The 21,980-nt window shown below is 43.8% G+C and overlaps 1 protein-coding gene across 2 annotated transcripts in view; it reads left to right on the top strand.

Annotated features, from left to right (window-relative positions):
- LOC147081234 (uncharacterized) overlaps positions 1 to 16,794 on the top strand; it is a 77,572-nt gene extending 60,778 nt beyond the window's left edge. Inside the window, exons 6-8 of one of the 2 annotated variants that reach the window (XM_085980861.1) lie at positions 3,130 to 3,280; positions 4,267 to 4,371; positions 16,668 to 16,794. In XM_085980861.1, coding sequence (XP_085836987.1) covers positions 3,130 to 3,280; positions 4,267 to 4,371; positions 16,668 to 16,765 — 354 coding nt within the window. In that variant the 3' untranslated portion in view covers positions 16,766 to 16,794. The remainder of the gene's footprint in view (positions 1 to 3,129; positions 3,281 to 4,266; positions 4,372 to 16,667) is intronic. The other variant, XM_085980862.1, reaches the window with a different exon arrangement.
- The last annotated feature ends 5,186 nt before the right edge of the window (positions 16,795 to 21,980 follow it).

The following is a 21,980-nucleotide window of genomic DNA, read 5'->3' as shown; positions in this document are numbered from 1 at the left end:
GTTCATCGTTTTCCTTGATGACTTAGATGAGGGCATTAATATAACCATTCTTGAATTTGCAGATGACTCGTATATACAGTGGTGAGAAATTTAGTTCAAATCAATAGGTTTCTGGCTGTTCTAGACAAGTTTGGAAAATGACCCTGTATGTGACAGGTAGCCATTAATGAGGACAAATATATTATGTGTTTGGGATTGGAGAAATTCCGGGTATTGTAATATCATCCAGGGTACCCTTTAAGGTTATCCGATCAAGAAAGGGACAGGGGGAAAATTATTGATTACTCATTAGGGGCATGCAAAAAATATGCGGTCACTATAGAGAAAACAAATGGGGCTTTAGATTGTATAGCTAAGGCCACAAGAGTATGAAACAAAGAACACCTACGCTTAGACGGTACAGGTCTTTGGTATGTATGTACACTTAAGAATATTAAGCTCTGGAGATGGTGCAGAGTGGGGCACCCAAAGTGATACTAGGGGCTCCTAGTTATGAAGGGAGGGTCCATGAGTTGGGGCTATTGATTTTAGAGAAAGAAAGCCTTAAAAGGGATGTGATAAAAGTTTAGATTAGACTCTGAGGTTAGAAATGTTATTTTAGATGGATAGGGACAGTAGGACTAGAGGTCTTGTGTCATCTTCTGAAACAAATACCTAAACATGATGGGTATGTTGCCATTTAAAAGGGAACAAGGCGGCATCCTGAATGAAGAGGACATTTCCACTTAGAGTTGCGAGTAGTTAGGATTATGAAGATTTATGGAGCCAGAAGTTGCTAGTAGCTAAGGATTTATGGTAAAGGCAGTTTCCTAGATCTCAACCTATCCAACATAATACTATCCAATAATATCACACATGATCTAATTTTATCTAAAAACCTTCTATGTGATCATTTATGAAACTTTTTGGAAATTTAAGTATCTGCCAGCTTAGTCACTTCCTTAAAGAATATTGCTTAATTGCCTTAGGGATTCTGAGAGAAATCTTTCATCTTTTCCTGAATTGGCGCAGGTTTTTTCCCCTCTCCCAGGAGATTGCTTCATGGATCACTGTGCATGATTGCACCCCGTCTGGATGGGCTAAAGGATCTTTCTCCACCCTCATTTTCATATGTTCATATATTAAATGTACAGAGTTCTCCTGGTCGGCTAACTCATTTATCCTCAACTTTAGTAGATTTTTTGAGCAGAACCTACCACCTGTAAATCCAAGTTGATACTTTTAAATCGTTCTATATTTATCCTGATGCTTCATTATTTTCTCTTTCAGGATATTTTCTATTATTTTCCCAAGTACTAATTCCAAGCACACACGTATCATTCCCTGGGTTATCCTGCTGTTCCTTTTTGTAAATTGGCACCACATTTGCCTCTTTCTGCTTCCTAGCTTCTGCATTTAAGTGACTTTCTTGATGGATAACTTAAGATATGACCATCAAGTTTATTGGCCAGCCTATTTAAAACTCTGGAAGTGCACCATGGGAGGTAGAGCAAAAGAGTAAACCCTTTATAATGAGGATTAGATTTTGGAGAGGGAAGAGCAAACAAGTTTTGTAAAGTGGTAGATAAAATGTAACGCAAATAAATTTGTGTGGTCTGTATCTCTATCAGTAACTGTATAGTATTTTTACCTCATGTCAGTGATGTGATATATTGCTTCATAAATTTGCTTTAATACAGTGATGGGCAATCTGTAGTGGGAGCAAAAACTGCACTCCAGGTCCTGGACTAACCATGAGTGATGCTAAGGGAGAACTGTTAGTTGGTGATGTAACCTATCATTGCTACTTGAGAAACCTAACTCCGAACAGTTGTTTTAAAGTAGGCAAATCCTATGTGTGCAGTTTTAAAGTATAGTCACCGTTTTTGATGGAAGAGGGAGAAAGAAGGAGGGACTTTACTGTGTCAAAGATACTGTATCCTGATTTTGTTGCAAGGTAATTTTATGGGTTGCTTTAGTGTTTTTACTTAAGAATTGTCTATATTTTTTGTATTACAAATATTACCTTTAGCTATATACACTAATCTAAGTGAAGAATAAAAAATGGTGGCCCAACATACAGAAATTAGTTGAACAATTTGATTGGTTGGTTGATGTTTGTGGTGCTTGCCAATGCATGAATAGAGGTTTTGAAAAGAATTGAGGAATTACATTTGTTTTCTGCTGGTTACTGGTTCCTTAACAATACTTTTTGCTGCTATTGGTTAATTGACATTTAGTCAATCAATCGGATCTTTGGTAACTTGAACCAAGTTTTCTCCGCCGATATATGATGCTTTTAAGTGTGATATCTCTGAAGCACTTTCGGTATGATTCCTTTTGAAGGCATGACACTGCAGATGCATGCTAGATGCAAGACTTCTAATTATATAGATGCCTTGGTGTGTTTCTAAAGAACTTGTGCAGAAAATACTTTGAATTACCAGGGTGTGTGATCATGTAAGTAACAGTAAGTGGGTTGGGGGGGAAATTAATTAAACTAATGTAATCCAGACACAGGGAAAAAATATGAATATCAAAGTAAAATGATGAGGACAAGAACGGCGCAAAGTTGTAAACAGATGGTGATATTCCGAATGTACGTCATCAGATGTGTAACAATTAAAATGTTAAAATATATTTTGGGCAGTGAAAATAATTTTCCCTAAAGCATTTCCCAGCTAAGAAACTGAGAATGTGGCCTACTTAATAGAACTGGCAGTAATGTTTCTGAGCTTATAGCTAGGAGATATGAGAGAGTAGTCCTGATTGAATCTTTCAGAATTTCCCCTGTGGTCAGTTCCATCCATTGATACATCTGAGATTGAAAATGTGGCTTGTGGAAAATCTTGGACCAAACCTCTGTTCAGCAGTGCGCAACCTTTTGGTTCACTCCATTATTAGGTGAGATGATTAACTTGGGCTAAATTTTGGATCAATTGAAAATCCGTGAATCAGAAAATAATGGGCTGGGGTGTGTGTATAGCTGTGACAAGTAGATATTTTGAAGTAACTTTTTTATAAAATGACTATACAGTAACTATATGGTACGTATCTTGAGAGTTCTGTATTTTAGTTGCATTAAACCAAGTGTGAATGGATTGCCAGTAAACATTTTGCTAAATATACCAAAATGTCTTGAATTTGCAGGAGAAACTAGAACAGGAACGCAGAGAAAAAAAGAAACAAAAAGAAAAAGAAAGAAAAGAACGTTTGAAGAAGGAGGGCAAGCTGTTGACAAAAGCCCAGAAAGATGCCAAAGCAAGAGCTGAGGCTACACTTGAACTTCTTCGCGCTCAGGGTATGTATGAAGTTGGAATATCTGCATTTAAAGCATTTAATAATATTAAGGTATCTGCTTCAGCAATGGATATACTTTGTGGCTATTGTATTTAAGACCCACAGGAGACTTTGGAACAGCTGGTAGAACAGTACACCTTTCAGTGCTAATGCCACTGAAAGAGCTCAACCTGCTTACTACTACAGTTGTGGATGGTAATCCAAATACCTTCCTTACAAATGCACTTTTATTGAGATCTAAATAACTCAATATATGACTGCAATGGAACTTGCACACCTTTATGAATGGCAGATCATCAGAGGTTGCTGCTGCAACTTGCTTACCAGTAAAATGAGTGGAATTTGTGAAACATCAGCAAGGATGGGAAGAGCCACAAGGCTGATCCCTAATACCAAATGTCTCCGTTATAAAGAAAGACTGGAGAAACTTGGGCTTTTCCGTCTGGAAAGGATGTGCCTGAGAGGTGATCTTCTAGAAGTACACAAGATATTTTAAGGGAATGGAAATTAAAATCCAGAATTTTACTTTAACTTGTAAGAATAGGGCAAGGTACAAACTAATAAAAGGTAAATATTAGGACAGATATCAGGAAATTTTTCTTCATGCAGTGATCAGTGTATAGAATAGACTTCCAATAGAAGTAGTGGAGATGAAAGCCCTGGAAGCATTTAAGAAACAATTGGAGGTTGCAATGGGGGAACTGTAGCATCTTACTACATGAATGAATTTATATGTGCCAAATCCTCACCTGTAACTATCCAATTATGTTAAGCAGAGCATTTTGACAAGTTGGCTCTCTTGCTTCATGATTGCTATCCTCCTAATTCACACAAAGGTGTAGCAATTAAAAAAAAAAAAAAAAAAAGAGGGTGTAGATTGTTGTAGATGATAGAAAACCATGGCTTGCATGTGAATGACATAAGTGGAGGAAAATGAATTGGAAAAAAAATGGTCCTGAATTGCACATCTTCACCTTGGTTTCACAGGTATTGATGTGCCATCCAAAGATTCAATGCCAAAGAAACGACCAGTCTATGATACCAGAAAAAAGAAAAAGCAGCCGGAGAACAAAGAAGAGGAAAACAAAGAAGGTGAGTGCTTTGTGTTTAGTTAACTGCATCAGTCTAAAATCTTTAAAGTTATTGGATCATTTAAGCTACTTCTTTGAATCTGATGCATTTGGCAATGTGCATATTAACTTTTTGTAGTGGGCGCCAATACAAGCTACAAGCATTACGCACATGTTAATTAAGTTAAAGATATGTAGTTGACCCAAACAATACACATACCACACAGCAATTGTTCCTGAGAGTTGAGTACATCTCAAGTTATGGAAGTTAGGTGAGGGGTAACTGTAGTTATTAATCCTGTATCAGTTATGGCTGTATCCTTGATCGCCTTTGGGTTCTGAGACGTTTCCCTGAGTTTTCCCCCCTAAATTAGCCTAAATTGTTGTTTTTTTGCAACTTCCAGAAGATTGTGCGGCTGGTGGGGTGGGGTGGTTTGATGGTACATGTAGGCTGTACCATGTCTGGATGGGACAGGCTAGATGGACTAGTTGGTCTTTTCCTGTCCCTTTTTATTGGTTAGTAACTTGGTTTAGTTTCTTTCAAGTATAAAATTCTAATCTTGTGTTTTAGACCTAATAAGGAAAATCTGCGTTTAAAAAAAAAAAAAAAAAAAAATTACATTTTGTCCAGCAACATTCTTAAATGTAAAAATTTCTTGAGGCAACAAGTCAAATTCAGACTTCCAAAGTATAGAAATGATATCTGTTTCATACCATTTGTATGAGTCGAGTCTAAAGTCAGTAAACAAATATGGTAAAGATCTGTACTCTGGGGATCAAAATTAGTTATATAACCAGAACTATAGAGTTATCCAGCACAGAAAGAGGCCCATCGTGTCCGCGCCGGCCATCAAGCCCTATCTAATCTAATCCCATTTTCCAGCATTTGGTCCGTAGCCTTGTATGGTATGGCATTTCAAGTGCTCATCCAAATGCTTCTTGAATGTTGTGAGGGTTCCTGCCTCTACCACCCTTTCAGGCAGTAAGTTTCAGATTCCAACCACCCTCTGGGTGAAAAAGTTTCTCCTCAAATCCCCTCTAAACCTCCTGCCCCTTACCTTGAATCTATGCCCCCTTGTTATTGACCCTTCTACTAAGGGGAAAAGTTCCTTTCTATCCACCCCATCTATGCCCCTCATAATTTTATATACCTCAATCAGGTCCCCCCTCAGCCTTTTCTGCTCCAAGGAAAACAACCCCAGCCTGTCCAGTCTTTCTTCATAGCTGAAGCGCTCCAGCCCAAGTAACATCCTGGTAAATCTCCTCTGCACCCTCTCCAAAGCAATCACATCCTTCCTATAGTGTGGCGACCAGAACTGCACATAGTACTCCAGCTGTGGCCTTACCAGCGTTTTGTACAGCTCCATCATAACCTCCCTGCTCTTGCCTTCATTAGCCGAGGCATAGAATATAAGTATCCCATACGTGGCAGATGCACTATAATGTGGATAAATGCGAGGTTATCCACTTTGGGGGTAAAAACAGATGGGTAGATTATTATCTAAATGGCAATAGATTGGGAGATGGGGAAGTGCAGAGGGACCTGGGTGTTCTTGTGCACCAGTCACTGAAGGAGAGCATGCAGGTGCAACAGGCGATTAAGAAGGCAAATGGTATGTTGGCCTTCATATCAAGGGGGTTCGAGTATAGGAATAGGGATACCTTACTACAGCTGTACAAGGTGCTGGTGAGACCGCATCTGGAGTATTGTGTACAGTTTTGGTCGCCCCATCTGCGGAAGGATGTTCTTGCCATGGAAAGAGTGCAACGGCGATTCACCAGGCTGATACCTGGAATGGCGGGAATGACCTACGAAGAGAGATTAAATAGTTTGGGCTTGTACTCACTGGAGTTTAGAAGATTGAGAGGGGATCTCATCGAAACATTTAAAATTATGGCAGGCCTGGACAGGCTGAATTCAGAGAGAATGTTTCCAATGGCCGGGGAGCACAGAACCAGGGGTCACAGTCTAAAAATAGCGGGCAAATCATTTAAAACAGAGATGAGGAAGAATTTCTTCACTCAAAGAGTGGTGAGCCTGTGGAATTCCCTGCCACAGAGGGCTGTGAAGGCTAATTCAATAAATATTTTCAAGAGAGAATTGGATATATTTCTGAAGGCTAAGGGGATTAAGGGTTACGGAGAAAAGACGGGGACGGGGTACTGAACTGGTAAGATCAGCTATGATCTCATTGAATGGCGGAGCAGGCTCGAAGGGCCGAATGGCCTACTCCTGTTCCTATCTCTATGTTTCTATGTTTCATATGCCTTTTTAACCACCTTATCCACCTGTTCTGCTGCCTTCAGGGATCTATGTACATGCACACCAAGGTCCCTCTGATCCTCTGTCTTTCCTAGGGTCTTACCATTCATTGTGTATTCCCTTGCCTTGTTAGTCCGTCCAAAATGCATCACCTCACACTTTTCAGGGTTAAATTCCATTTGCCACTGTTCTGCCCATCTGACCAACCCATCTATATTGCCCTGTAGCCTGAGGCTTCCCGCCTCGCTATTTACCACCCCACCAATTTTCGTGTCACCTGCGAACTTACTAATCATACCTTTTACATTCACATCCAAATCATTAATGTAGACCACAAACAGCAAGGGACCCAGCACCGATCCCTGCGGTACCCCACTGGACACAGGCTTCCAGTCACAAAAACAACCTTCCACCATCACCCTCTGCCTTCTGCCACTAAGCCAGTTTTGGATCCAATGTGCCAAGGCACCCTGGATCCCATGGGCTCTTACCTTCCTGACCAGTCTCCTATGCAGGACTTTATCAAAAGCCTTACTGAAATCCATGTAAACCACATCCACTGCACTACCCTCATCCACACACCTAGTGACCCCCTTGAAAAATTTAATCAAATTGGTCAGACATGATCTTCCCTTGCCAAAGCCATGCTGGCTATCCCTAATTAATCCCTGCCTCTCCAAGTGGAGACCAATTCTGTCCCTCAGAATTTTTTCCAATAATTTCCCTACCACTGATGTTAGGCTCACTGGCCTGTAATTCCCTGGTTTATCCCTACTACCCTTCTTGAATAATGGTACTACGTTAGCTGTTCTCCAGTCCTCTGGCACATCCCCTGTGGCCAGAGAGGTTCTGAAAATTTGTGTCAGAGCCCCTGCAATCTCCTCCTTTGCCTCACATAGTAGCCTGGGATACATCTCATCCGGGCCTGGGGATTTATCCACTTTTAAGCCTGCTAAAACCGCTAGTACCTCCTCCCTCTCGATGCTAATATGTTCAAGTATATCACCGTCCCCCTGCCCGATTTCTATGTCCACATCGTCCTTCTCCATAGTGAACACAGATGCAAAATATTCATTTAAAACCCCACCTACATCCTCTGGCTCTGCACACAGTTTACCACTTTGGTCCCTAATGGGCCCTACTCTTTCCCTAGTTATCCTCTTGCCCTTAATATACTTATAAAACACCTTAGGATTTTCCTTTATTTTGCTCGCCAGTGTTATTTCATGGCCCCTCCTCGCTCTCCTAATTTCTTTTTTAAGTATCCCCCTGCACTTTTTATACTCCTCTAGGGCTTTCTCTGTCTTTAGTCCTTTGTATCTGCCAAAAGCCCCCCTTTTTTTCCTAATCCATTCTCGTATATCCCTTGACATCCAAGGTTCCCTGGGCTTGTTGGTCCCACCTTTGACCTTTACGGGAACATGTTGCTATTGTACTCTCTCAATTTCCTTTCTGAAAGACTCCCATTGCTCCGATGTGGATTTTCCTTCAAGTAGCTGATCCCAGTCCACATTGGCCAGATCCTGCCTTATATTAAAATCGGCCTTCCCCCCCAATTTAGAACCTTTATTTCCGGTCCATCCTTGTCCTTTTCCATGACTACCTTAAGTCTCACCGAATTATGGTCACTGTCACCAAAGTGCTCACCTACAAACACTTCTACCACTTGCCCGGCCACATTCCCTAGAATTAGGTCCAGTACCGCCCCCTCTCTTGTAGGACTTTCTACATGCTGGCTCAAAAAGCTCTCCTGGATACACTTTAAGAATTCTGCACCCTCTAAGCCTTTCACACTCTGACTATCCCAGTTAATATTGGGGAAGTTGAAATCCCCCACTATAATTACCCTATTATTTGCACACCTCTGAGATTTGCCTACATACCTGTTCCTCTATCTCCCCCTGGCTGTTTGGGGGCCTATAGTACACTCCCAGCAAAGTGCTAGCCCCCTTTTTGTTTTTAAGTTCAACCCATATGGCCTCATTAGAGGAACCTGTTAATATATCATCCCTCCTTACAGCAGTAATTGTCTCCTTAATTAATAATGCGACACCCCCTCTTTTTACCCCCCCCCCCCCCCCGTCTCGCCTGAAGATTCTATACCCCGGAATATTGAGCTGCCAGTCTTGCCCCTCCCTCAACCATGTCTCCGTGATAGCAACAATATCATACTCCCATGTGTTCATCAACACTTTCAGTTCATCCACCTTATTCGTAAGACTCCTTGCATTAAAATAAATGCCATTTAGCCTTGCCCTACTCCCTTGTGCCGTTAATTATTTGCTCTGCCTTCCAGTCTGACTTATTTTTTCCTCTATATTTGGCTGTACATCACCCCCTATTATAGCTCCACTCTGTATCGCATCCCCCTGCCAAGTTAGTTTAAACCCCCCCCCCCCCGCCCCCGAACAGTGCTAGCAAACCTCCCCGCAAGGATATTTGTCCTGTTCTGGTTCAGGTGCAACCCGTCTGACTTGTACAAGTCCCACCTTCCCCAGAAGCAGGCCCAGTGATCCAGGAAACTAAAGCCCTCCCTCCTGCACCAACTCTTTAGCCATGCATTCATCTGCTCTATCCTCCTATTCCTATACTCACTAGCACGTGGCACTGGGAGTAATCCAGAGATTACAACCTTTGAGGTCCTGCTCTTTATTCTGCTGCCTAGCTCCCTAAATTCTTGCTGCAGGACCTCATCCCTCTTCCTACCCATGTCATTGGTCCCAATGTGAACCGCGACCTCTGACTGTTCACCCTCCCCCTTCAGAATGCCCTGCAGCCGTTCAGTGACATCCTTGACCCTGGCACCAGGGAGGCAACAAACCATCCTGGAGTCACGTCTATGGCCACAGAAACGCCTATCTGTTCCCCTTACGACAGAATCCCCTACCACTATTGCTCTCCCACTCTTTTTCCTCCCTTCCTGAGCAGCAGAAGCACCCCTGGTGCCAGGAAGTTGGCTGCTGCTGCCTTCCTCTGGTAAGTCATCCCCCTCAACAGTATCCAAATTGGTTTACCTGTTTGAGAGGGGGATGTCCACAGGGGACCCCTGCACTACCTGCCTGCTTCTGCTGCTCTGCCTGATGGTCACCCGTTTCCCTTCTGCCTGTGCAGCCCTTACCTGCGGTGTGACCAACTCACTAAACGTGCTACTCACGACCCTCTCAGCATCGTGAATGCTCCAAAACTCATCCACCCGCAGCTCCAGCGCCGCAATGTGGTCTACTAGTAGCTGCAGCTGGATACATTTCTGGCACACATGGTCGTCAGGGACACAGGCAGCGTCCCTGAATTCCCACATAGAGCAAGAGGAGCATAACACAGGGCTGGGCTGTCCTGACATGACTTATCCTTTAATTAATTTAAATTAATTCAATACCACCAATTAAAGATATACACTTAGGCGCTTGTATGGTTTACCAACAGTCCCCGCTACACCAGAAAGACCGTAGCAACTATAAACCAGAGTTAAAGTTTAAAAAAATAGAGAAATACTCACCAACCAATCTCTTACCTGCTCCCTGGTGACGTCACACTCTGATTACTTTTTAACTCTCTCCCCGCTGCTGAGTTGATATGCCTCGCTGCTGCCGCTGCTTTTATGCCTCCCCTCCGGTCGCTGTTCTCCCCCAGGTCCAGCCGCTGTGGTCGGGCCTCGCTGCTGCCGCCGCCGCTTTTAAGCCTCACCTCCGGTCGCTGTTCTCCCCCAGGTCCAGCCGCTGTGGTCAGGCCTCGCTGCTGCCGCCGCTTTTATGCTCCGCCTCGGTCGCTGCTCTCCCCCAGGTCCAGCCGCTGTGGTCGGGCCTCGCTGCTGCTGCCGCTTTTAAACCTCACCTCTGGTCGCTGTTCTCCCCCAGGTCCAGCCGCTGTGGTTGGGCCCCGCTGCTGCCGCCGCTTTTATGCTCCGCCTCGGTCGCTGCTCTCCCCCAGGTCCAGCCGCGCTCTCAATGTTGGGGAAATTGGCATGTGAAAGGAGTTCATTGGTTTTGAAGATAAATTACAAATAAAATGAGAAAAACGGCAAATGCTGAAAATCAGCAGGGGAAAAAAAGAGAAAATGCTACAGATATACAGTAGAAATGTCAGCATCTGTAAAAGGGAAAAGGCCAGTTAATGTTTCATGTGTAAATCCTTTGTCAGAACTGAAAGAAAGCAAGCCTGATAATGCAATTAGATAAAATGAACGTAAGAACTGGAGAGCACAGCAGGTAAAAGTCATGAGTCAGGAATGCTGATTCTTGTCAAAGGAGTTAATGGTTTAAATTGACAGAAAATTGCTTTTTTGAAAAGTTGGAAAGGGTTGAAAACTGGTGATATAGGAAGATTATTTCAAGGCAATGAAAAGGCATTAAAGAAAAGAAAGAAATTGTATTTATATTCTCCTTTCATCACCATACGACTTCCCAAAGCGCTTTGCAGCCATTGAAGTACTTTTGAATTATAGTCACTGTTGTAATCTGGGGAAATGCCTCGGCCATTTTGCGCACAGCAAAGCACTATGAATAGCAATGAGACAAATGACCAGATAACCTGTTTTAGTGATGATGGTTGAGGGTTAATTGTTGGCCAGGATACCAGGAGATCTCCACTGCTCTTCTTCGAATAGTACCATGGAATCTTTTACGTCCACTTGCCTTGGTTTAACACCTCAGCCGAAAGACTGCGTCTTCAGCAGTGCAGCATTCCCTAAGTATTACACGGAAGTGTCAGCCTAGATTATATTTCCAAACTTCTAGAGTGGGACTTGAACCCACAACCTTCTGACTCGGAGGTGAGAGTGCTTCCACCAAGCCAAGGCTGACAGTTGAACAAGGTGTGAAATTAGCTGAAGAAGCTGGTGGAAAAACCATGGGAAAGAAAAATGAAAAGAAATTTCCAAAATGTAGGCTATATAAGTGGAAGGAGATGGGAGAATTAGTGAAATAAAAAGGAAAAAACAACTGTAAATGCTAGAAACTTATAATAAAACAGGAAATGCTAAAAGCACACAGTAGGCCCATCAGCACTTAAAAACAGAAAACACATGCCCATGTCCCCGGTGCAGACTCTGTCAGAACCATTCAGATGAAGGGTCGACGCCTGAATCCGCAACCTGCTTCTCCCCACCCCAGATGCAACATGGTCCGTCTGCAGTACCCCCTGCTTCTGAGACTATTGGAGGGATAGCTAAGGTCTGAAGTATCCAAAGCTAATGTTCTCATCATCTTCTGGTCAGCTACCCTTTCCTTGCACCAGATGCAGATGAAGTTGCTATGTATTCCCCCAGCCTCTGTTCCTGTAATAAAAATCAAATCGTATGTGGGAGGGATAGCTAGCTATAGTCTAGACTCGCTGAAGTCCATGGCCCAGAAATTCAGGTCCCCATGGGTGAGTATGCGCTGGGTACTCATACATAGGCCCAACGAAAGTGCCGGTTTCGTGCATGCACTACGCATGCACGGGAAACCGGAACTTCCGTTCCCTTAAAGGAAGGGGTTCACGGGTTGAACGCGTGCGCCGGAGAGGCAGCACGTGCGCCTGGAACTTTTTTTTGCAGCTTTCTCCGGGAGGGTAAGTCTCCAGGAGTTACACTTTTTAAAAAGCAGTCGCAAGGCCTGCTTTTAACAAGGTAAGTGGTGAATTAAGTAAAATTAAAACATTTTTCTACAGGTTTATTATTTTTAAATACTTTAAAGAAAGGTAAGTTTATTTTTAGCCCCATTAAAAACTGTAATTAATTTTTTCAAAAATTTAAATTATTGTTTAAAAGTTATTTTATGTAATTTATAGTTATTTTAAAAATGTGATGTTTTTATTTTAATTTATTTGAAGTTTTAGTTATGTTTTGGGGCTGATTTGTACTTATAGTTTTGACAGCTCTTCCTGTCAAATTTATGAATGGGCATTCCCTGCTACCATTGGCTCTCCATGGCCCACGTGGTCCCAGGGGACGCTTCGAACTAACTGCGCCCCTGGGATACGCAAGCACTGCGTGCCGGCAGTTGGAGGAGGCCCAGGATCGGAATCCCACGCGGGCCCACAGCACAACGGCCGGCGCGCTAGGTAAGTGCAGGTCGGAGGCTTGCACCCGCGGGAAGCCTCCGACCCGAATTTCTGGGCCAATGTTCTCCTCTTCTGGGCACTCTGCAGCCCTTAAGTCTGAAAGTTCACTGACACTGGTATATATGTGTTTGGTGGAGTAATTGGTACGTAGAAGGCAGGATTGCCTCTGTCCATTGTGATGTAGATGGTGCTTGGCCAAAGTGCAGGTAGAGCCTTTGACTTGAATGTATGTAAAGGAAGTAGGAGTTTCTGTATCCATGGTGCTTGCTGTTAAGTAATTATTTAAATTGCAAGGAAATTGTAGCCAATTTAAAAGAGAGAAAGCTGGGTCTGGAAAAAAGAGCCAGAATTGATGCAGTCGGTTGTGGTGGACTGCATTGCTCAGAGATAGTGGCTTCACCAGCCAGACTTTTCAGAGGCAGGGAATCTGCTTTACTAACTCTGAGTGCAAGAGGTGTGGGAGTGGCAGCAAGTTAATTTCAGTGTGTCACTGCTGCCTTGGTAGTGTGAGCTGAGCAGGATTGGAAGAGGCCACTCACCCTAAATAGTGGACCATGTAGAGGCAGGTGGCTAGTACAGAGCTTGTAGCACAATCCAAACTCGCAATCATTCCATCTTGGATTTGTGACCAGTTCGACCAGAGCACCCAATCTGGCCTGAGGACAATTTCACATTTCATTCATGATGATGTGATGGCTTATGTCTTGCCTGCAGTGAGCTGCAGGGCCATGTTGCCACATGTGGTTGTGATATAGTGACCATAATGGAGACTTGGCTCAAACAAAGGCAGGAATGGGAACTTAACATTTCTGTTTACAATGTATTTAGGAGAAATAGGGAATGAAATAAAGGAGGTGGAGTGGGGGGATAACCGCATTGATCAAATATACTGTTGGTCCTGGAAAAGGATAATGCACTTGAGGGTTCAAAAACCAGAATCTGTTTGGTTAGAGTTGAGGAGCAGAATAGAATTAAAGAGCAGAAGAAGAGTTGTTACGCTGCTAGGTGTGTACTATAGAACATCAAATAGAGGGAAGGAGATGGTGGGGCAAATCTGCACTCAGAATTCAGAAAGATGTAAAAACAATAGAGTAGCGATAATGGAGGGCTTCAATTCTAGGTTGCTGATGGAATTAATGGAGGCTCTGGCTGGAATCTTTCCATCCTCTTTGGATATGGGAATGGTGCCAGAGGACTGGAGGGTTGCAAATATTGCACCTCTGTTCAAAAAGGGGCCGAGGGATAAACCCAGTAACTGTAGGTCAGTCAGCCTAACATCAGTGGTGAGGAATCTTTTAGAGACCATAATCCAGAACAAAGTTAATTGTCACTTGGAAAAATATGGGTTAATAAATTACACCCAATGTGGATTTGTTAAAGGCAAATCGTGTCTAACAAATTTGATTTGAGTTTTTTGATTAAATAGTGGGGGGTGGTTGGTTGTTGAAGGTATACTTGATGTATATATGGACTTTCAAAAGATGTTTGATAAAGTCCCACACAATAGACTTGTTGGCAAAATTGAGGCACATGGGATTAAAGGGGCAGTGGCAGCGTGGCTATGAAATTGGCGAAGAGACAGAAAGCAGAGTAGTGGTAAACAGTTGTTTTTCAGACTGGAGAGAAGTTTACAGTGGTGTCCCTCGGGTCGGTAATAGGACCACTGCTCTTTTTGATACATATTAATGACCTGGACTTGGATATAGGGGGCATAATTTTAAACTTTGCCGATGACAAAACTTGAAAAAGTAGTAATCAGAGGGGAGAATAGTAGCAGACTTGAGGAGGACATGGAGAAACTGGTGAAATGGGTAGACATGGCAGATGAAATTTAATGCAGAGAAGTGTGAAGTGATGCATTTTGGAAGGAAGTATGAGGAGAGGCAATATGAGCTAAATGGTGCAATTTTAAAGGGGGGTGCAGTGACTGATTGGGGGACGGAGGGAGTTCACATAAACAAATCTTTGAAGGTGGCAGGACAAGTTGAGGCTTTTAAAAAAAAAAAAGGCATATGGGATCCTTGGCTTTATAAACAGAGGCATAAAGTACAAAAGCAAGGATTTTTGCTAAACCTTTATAAAGCACTGGCTAGGCCTCAGCTGGAGTATTGTGTCCAATTATGGGCACCACACTTTTTAGAACAATGTCAATGCCTTGGAGAAGAGGCAGAGGAGATTTGCTCGAATGTGTATCAGGAATGAGGGACTTCAGTTATGTGGCAAGATTAGAGAAACTGGAATTGTTCTCCAGAGAAGGTTATGGGGAGATTTAAGATAGATGTTCAAAATAGGAAGGGTTTTGATGGTCGATGGGGAAAAACTGTTTCCACTGGCAGGCGGATCAATAAGAGGACATAGATTTAAGATAATTGGCAAAAGAAGCGGGAGGAAGATGAGAATTTTTTTTAATGCATCGATTTATGATCTGGAATACACTGCCTGAATGTCCAGTGAATCAGTTTCAATAGTAACTTTCAAAAGGGAATTAGAAATCTACTTGAAAAAGAAAAAAAAATGCAGGGCTTTGGGGAAAGAGCAGGGGAATGGGACTAATTAGACAGTTCTTTGAAAGGGCCAGCACAAACATGATGGGCTGAATGACCTCCTTCTGAGCTGTATAATTCTATGAGCAAAGGATTCAGGGTGCCACTTCTTGAGCCAGGCAGGGGCAGCCAGCTCTGAAGCCCTTGCAAAGTTTTCAGGCACAGTTGCTGGGTAGAGCTCGCTATTTGAGGCCATTTATCTAAAGGGTAATCAAGCAGTGTGATACTGCAGCCTTTCACCATATCTTGAGTACACTTGCTTTCAGTGTCAGCTTGACTCCGATGGTAACACTCTCAGCCACTCCAGGGTTTGAGCGCATAATCTAGACTGACACTCCAGTATTGAGGGACTGCTACATTATCAGAGATGTAGTCTTTTGGATGGAATGTTAAACCTAACCTTGGCTGTGAGATTACCTTTTTTTCTACCCAATTTACTAATTTGGATTCTAGTGGCCTCTCTACATTATCATTTCCAATCTCTGATATTATCTGTTTGTAAATAGCAGAAAAAATCTGATCTTGGCATGTTCTGTGTTGATGAGTATTATAAATAAACATAAGAATCCAACTTTAATCCGATGTCTTGGATAAAAATAAATTATGAGGTTATGACTTTTGTTAAGGTGTTCTCGTCCCTTTTCCTTGCATCTCCCCATGCCGCACAGAATGGGTAATCTGCTGTCTGACCTTCACAAATGCAACTCCGAATCTGAACACTAGAAAGTACACAACAGGAGCCAGAAGAATTTCCCCTCACTATGGACAAACTACTGGTTATATATTCAGTATTTTGCCATATTGGGATTGTTGTTGATTGTATCCGATCACTCCATGCAGTACACAACTATCCGTGCCTTGTTTTTATTTCTTAAATCAGGCATATGTATAATTCTTTCTTATTTCCACTGAATAGAACTTCTTTATACTTTCATTTAAAGCCTATTTTTAATAGTTGTCCTAGGTATTGAGATGCAATTTGGAACAAATCTTAATTGGCTGATTTTGGATGAAATTGTATCTGATCTTTTTAGCTTTTTTTAAAAAAAACTAGGTGACTGACATTGTGATGGGCTTCTAGATCTAGACTTTTTAACCAGCTACACTTAGTTAAATCTTTGTCTTTTTTTCTCATGCTATACACCATTTATAAACAGAGTTGGAAGTAAGTGATTAGGACTTTGCCATTGAATCAGACACTCAAACGCATTTTTCTGAGGGTGAACGTACCAACATAGCCTTGCTTTGTCTGTGGAAGTACATTGTCTTGCCACTGAATGAGACCATAAAGTGATGCTCAGTATTAATAAGAAAGCCATATTAATTTGTAAAATGTGATCTTGAAGTAGAAAAAATCTTTTTTTCTTATTTACCTGGAAGTCCTAGTATTATGAGTTGGTCATTTGTTTCAAATGCTCTGGTTTCCTGGCCCAACAAAATGCCAAAATATAATCGTATTTCACCTTATTACAGATGCTTCAGAGGTTAGCCCAACCCCAGTACTTGTAACATTTGAAGAACTGGAGGTGACTGAGGCACCAGAAGTAGCTCCAGAACCCATACCAGGTTAGTAATTTATTTGTGTCTTGTGTGGGAAACCGTGCAACCTGTTATGACTTTGGGTCTGCAGTAGATACCTTGTATTCGGTGATCCCATAAGTAGTTTTGAGTGTCTTGCTTTGATGGGAGTTGACTCTTACTACCCTATACTTGTAAGGTAGTGCGAGCAATAACAGTAGAAATCTCATGATCTGGATATTTCTGTATTATGCATGTGTATTTCTTCAATATCTTCATTGGACCAAGTTAACGCTAGATGAGGCAAAGTTTGGTTCAATTTGTAAGTTGCTTTATTCCACAATAAGATTAAGTGTGCAGCGTACCAGATATGATCAGTCATTTCGTCCAGCTGGTACAACTTGTATTTGCGTAATGATAAAAAAAAAACACGCAACGCTATCCCACTTCAGTGGGTTTTCTTACTTCACTCAAAAACAGAATAATCTCTCTGCACCCTGTCCTCCAGCCCATTGCAGAATCTCTCTCCCTGCAGTGTCCTGTCTTTAATAACCTTCTCACAGCACTTTGCTGTATAGCTATTCGGTCTCTGAGTTTCTTTAAAAAAAAAATCTTACTCTAGTTTCAGCTTTTAGTCAAAACTGATTATCTCTCCCCATAGCAGAGTCCACCAGAGACTTGACAATGACCCCTTCTGAGTTCAGTTGATTAGGGCTGTTTTTTAAAAATTCGTTTATGGGATGTGGGCATTGCTGGCAAGGCCAGCATTTATTGCCCATCCCTAATAACCTTGAAGGTGGTGGTGAGCCGCCGCCTTGAACCACTGCAGTCCGTGTGGTGAAGGTACTCCTACAGTGCTGTTAGGTAGGGAGTTCCAGGATTTTGACCCAGTGACGACGAAGGATCGGTGATATACTTCTAAGTCAGGATGGTGTGTGACTTGGAGGGGAACTTGGAGGTGATGGTGTTCCCATGCGCCTGCTGCCCTTGTCCTTCTGGGTGGAAGAGGTTGCAGGTTTGGGAGGTGCTGCCAAAGAAGCCTTGGCGAGTTGCTGCAGTGCATCTTGTAGATGGTACACACTGCAGCCACAGTACGCCGGTGGTGAAGAGAGTGAATGTTTAAGGTGGTGGATGGGGTGCCAATCAAGCGGGCTGCTTTGTCCTGGATGGTGTTGAGCTTCTTGAGTGTTGTTGGAGCTGCACTCATCCAGGCAAGTGGAGAGTACTCCATCACATGCCTTACTTGTGCTTTGTAGATGGTGGAAAGGCTTTGTGCTAAGTATGACTCCAGCCAGTGGAGCGCTTTCCCCCCTGATTCCCTTGACTTCAGTTTTACTAGGGCTCCTTGATGCCATACTCGGTCAAATGCTGCCTTGATGTCAAAAGCAGTCACTCTCGCCTCACCTCTGGAATTCAGCTTGTTTGTCCAAGTTTGGACCAAGGCTGTAATGAGGTTGGGTGCCGAGTGGTCTTGGCGGAATCCAAACTGGGCATCAGTGAGCAGGTTATTGGTGAGTAAGTGCCGCTTGATAGCACTGTCGATGACACCTTCCATCACTTTGCTGATGATTGGGAGTAGACTGATGGGGCGGTAATTGGCCGGGTTGGATTTGTCCTGCTTTTTGTGGACAGGACATACCAGGGCAGTTTCCACATGTCGGATAGATGCCAGTGTTGTAGCTGTACTGGAACAGCTTGGCTAGAGGCACGGCTAGTTCTGGAGCACAAGTCTTCAGCACAATAGCCGGGATGTTATCGGGGCCCGTAGCCTTCGCTGTATCCAGTGCGCTCAGCTGTTTCTTGATATAATGTGGAGTGAATCAAGTTGGCTGAAGACTGGCTTCTGTGATGGTGGGGACCTCGGGAGTAGGCCGATATGGATCATCCACTCGGCACTTGTAGCTGAAGATGGTGGCAAACGCTTCAGCCTTGCTTTTTACATTCACGTGCTGGGCCCCACCATCATTGAGGATGGGGATATTCATGGAGCCTCCTCCTCCCGTTAGTTGTTTAATGGTCCACCACCATTCACAATTGGATGTGGCAGGACTGCAGAGCTTTCATCTGATCTGTTGATTGTGGGATTGCTTAGCCCTGTCTATAGCTTGCTGCTTCCACTTTTTAGCATGCATGTAGTCCTGTGTTGCAGCTTCCCCAGGTTGGCACCTCATTTTTAGGTACGCCTGGTGCTGCTCCTGGCATGCTCTTCTACACTCCTTATTGAACCAGGGCTGGTCCCCTGGCTTGATGGCAATGGTAGAGTGAGTGATATGCCGAGCCATGAGGTTACAGATTGTGGTGGAATACAATTCTGCTGATGGCCCATGGATGCCCAGTTTTGAGCTGTTAGATCTGTTCTGAATCTATCCCATTTAGCACAGAGGTAGTGCCACACAACACGATGGAGGGTGTCCTCAGTGTGAAGACGAGACTTTGTCTCCGCAATGACTGCGGTGGTCACTGCTACCAATGCTGTCATGGACAGATGCATCTGCGACAGGCAGATTGGTGAGAACGAGGTCAAGTAGGTTTTTCCCTCGTGTTGGTTCTCTCACCACCTGTCGCAGGACAGCTATGTCCTTCAGGACTCGGCCAGCTCAGTCAGTAGTGGTGCTACCGAGCCACTCTTGGTGATGGACATTGAAGTCCCCCACCCAGAGTACATTCTGTGCCCTTGCTACTCTCGGTGCTTCTTCCAAGTGGTGTTCAACATGGAGGATTACTGATTCATCAGCTGAGGGAGGGCGGTAGGTGGTAATCAGCAGGAGGTTTCCTTGCCCATGCTTGACCTGAAGCCATGAGACTTCATTGAGGACTCCCAGGGCCACTCATTCCCGACTGTATACCACTGTGCCGCCACCCCTGGTGGGTCTGTCCTGCCGGCGGGACAGGACATACCCAGGGATGGTGATGGAGGAGTTTGGGGCATTGGCTGAAAGGTATGATTTCTGTGGGTATGACTGTCGGGTTGTTGCTTGACTAGCCTGTAGGACAGCTTTCCCAATTTTGGCACAAGTCCCCAGATGTTGGTGAGGAGGACTTTGCAGGGTTGACTGGGCTGGGTGTGCCGTTGCCGTGTCTGTAGTCGGTGCCGCGGTCGGTTTCATTCTTATTATTGTGTTTTGTATCAGTTTGTTACAACTGAGTGGCTTGCTATTTCAGAGGGCAGTTAAGAGTCCACCAAATTGCTGTGGGTCTGGAGTCGCCTATAAGCCGGACCGGGTAAGGACGGCAGATTTCCTTCCCTAAAGTGAACCTAGATGGGTTTTTACGACAATCCGATAGTTTCATGGTTACCATTACTAGCTTTTTATTCCAGATTTATTTAATTAACTGAATTTAAATTCCCCAGCTGCCGTGGTGGGATTTGAACTTATGTCTCAGGATTACTAGCCCAGTGACATTACCACTACGCTACCGTTCCCTTAACAGCAGTAATGCGTGTGGACATAGAATCATAGAAACAGAGCACAGAAGGAGGCCATTCAGCCCATTGTGCCTGTGCCAGTTCTTTGAAAGAGCTATCCAATTTAGTTCCATATCCCAGTTTTTTCCCCCATAACCTGCAAATTAGTCCTCCTTTTTAAGTACATGTCTAATTGCCTTTTGAAAGTTCCTATGGAATCTGTTTCCACTACACTTTCAAGTTGTACGTTCCAGATCTCAACAACCCTCTGAAAAAAATTCTCCTCATTTCCCCTCTAGTCCTTTAGCCAATTATTTTAAATCTGTGACCTCTGGTTACCGAACCACTTGCCAAAGGAAACAGTTTCTCCCTACTTGCTCAAAACCCCTCATAATTTTGAATAGCTCTATTTTAGGCCACCCCTTAACCTTCCCTGCTTGAAGGAAAACAATCCCAGCTTCTCCAATCTATCCACATAACTGAAGTCCCTCATTCCTGGTAAACCTGGTATCCTCTCCAAGGCCTTGACACCCTTCCTGAAGTGTGGTGCCCAGAATTGTACACAATACTCCAGCTGAGGCCTAACCAGAGAATTGTAAAAGTTTAGCATGACTTCCTTGATTTTTGTATTCAGGGCCTCCATTGAGAAAGCCAAGTATCCCGTATGCTTTTTTAACTGCCTTATCAACTTGTACTGCCACCTTCAAAGATTTTTGAATATGCATCCCCAGGTCCCTTTGCTCTTGCACCCCCTCAAAATAGTATGATTTAGATTCATGCTGCTTCTCACGTTGTTTCTCTTCCAAAAGTGCATCACTTCACACTATCCACATTAAATTACATCTGCCATGCGTCTGCCCATTTCACCAGTCTGTCTATGTCCTCCTGAAAAACTTCTACTATCCTGCTTGCTATTTACTACATTACCAAGCTTTAGATCATCCTCAAACTTCCAAAATTGTACTCCCTATACCCAAGTCCAGGTCATTTATATATAACAAGAAAAGCAATGGTCCGAATACCGAGCCCTGGGGGACCCTACTGCATACTGCCTTCCAGTCAGAAAGACATCCCGTTCACCACTACTCTCTGCCTCCTTCTATCCCTTGGCTAATTATGTACCCAATTTACCACCACCAATTTAATACCATGTGCTTCTATTTTCCGAAGATGTCTGTTATGTGGTACCTTATCAAATGCAATTTGAAAGTCCAAAAATAACATCTACTGCATAACCTTCATTAACGCTTTCTGTTACTTCAGTCGCTGCAATATTAAATTAACTTTTATTGTTTCCAGGATGTTGGGTTTAGACACCCCATATGAAATCTAATGCCATTTTACCATCCCTGCTGCCCTTTAACTTAAAGGCATATTTTAAAATAACATGACATCTGTTTCATTGAAAAGCATTGTGGCTTTTATTCAGAAATTTGCAGATCTTTTAAGACAGAATGTTGAAAAAATCGCTCCCCGCACCCCCGGTCGCTCTCTTTCTCCCCCCCCCCCCCCCCCCCCCCAACCACCCCCGTCGCTCTCTTCTCCCTCCGCGCCCCCCCCCCCCCCCGTCGCTCTCTTTCCCCCCCCTCCCCCCCCGTCGCTCATCTTTCTCCCCCCCACCCCGCTCTTTTCCCCTCCCCCCCGCCCCCGTCGCTCTCTTTCTCCCCCCCCCGTCGCTCTCTTTCTCCCCCCCCCCGTCGCTCTCTTTCCCCCCCGTCGCCTCTTTCCCCCCGTCGCTCTCTTTCCCCCCCGTCGCTCTTCTTTCCCCCCCGTCGCTCTCTTTCCCCCCCGTCGCTCTCTTCCCCCCCGTCGCTCTCTTTCCCCCCCGTCGCTCTCTTTCCCCCCCGTCGCTCTCTTTCCCC

This window comes from Somniosus microcephalus, unplaced genomic scaffold (genome assembly GCF_052327205.1).
Source record: "Somniosus microcephalus isolate GS21.2 unplaced genomic scaffold, FLI_Smic_1.0 scaffold634, whole genome shotgun sequence".
NCBI lineage: Eukaryota > Metazoa > Chordata > Chondrichthyes > Squaliformes > Somniosidae > Somniosus > Somniosus microcephalus.
Note: the sequence above shows the minus strand (reverse complement) of the source record. Positions and strands in the feature narration are given on the sequence as shown.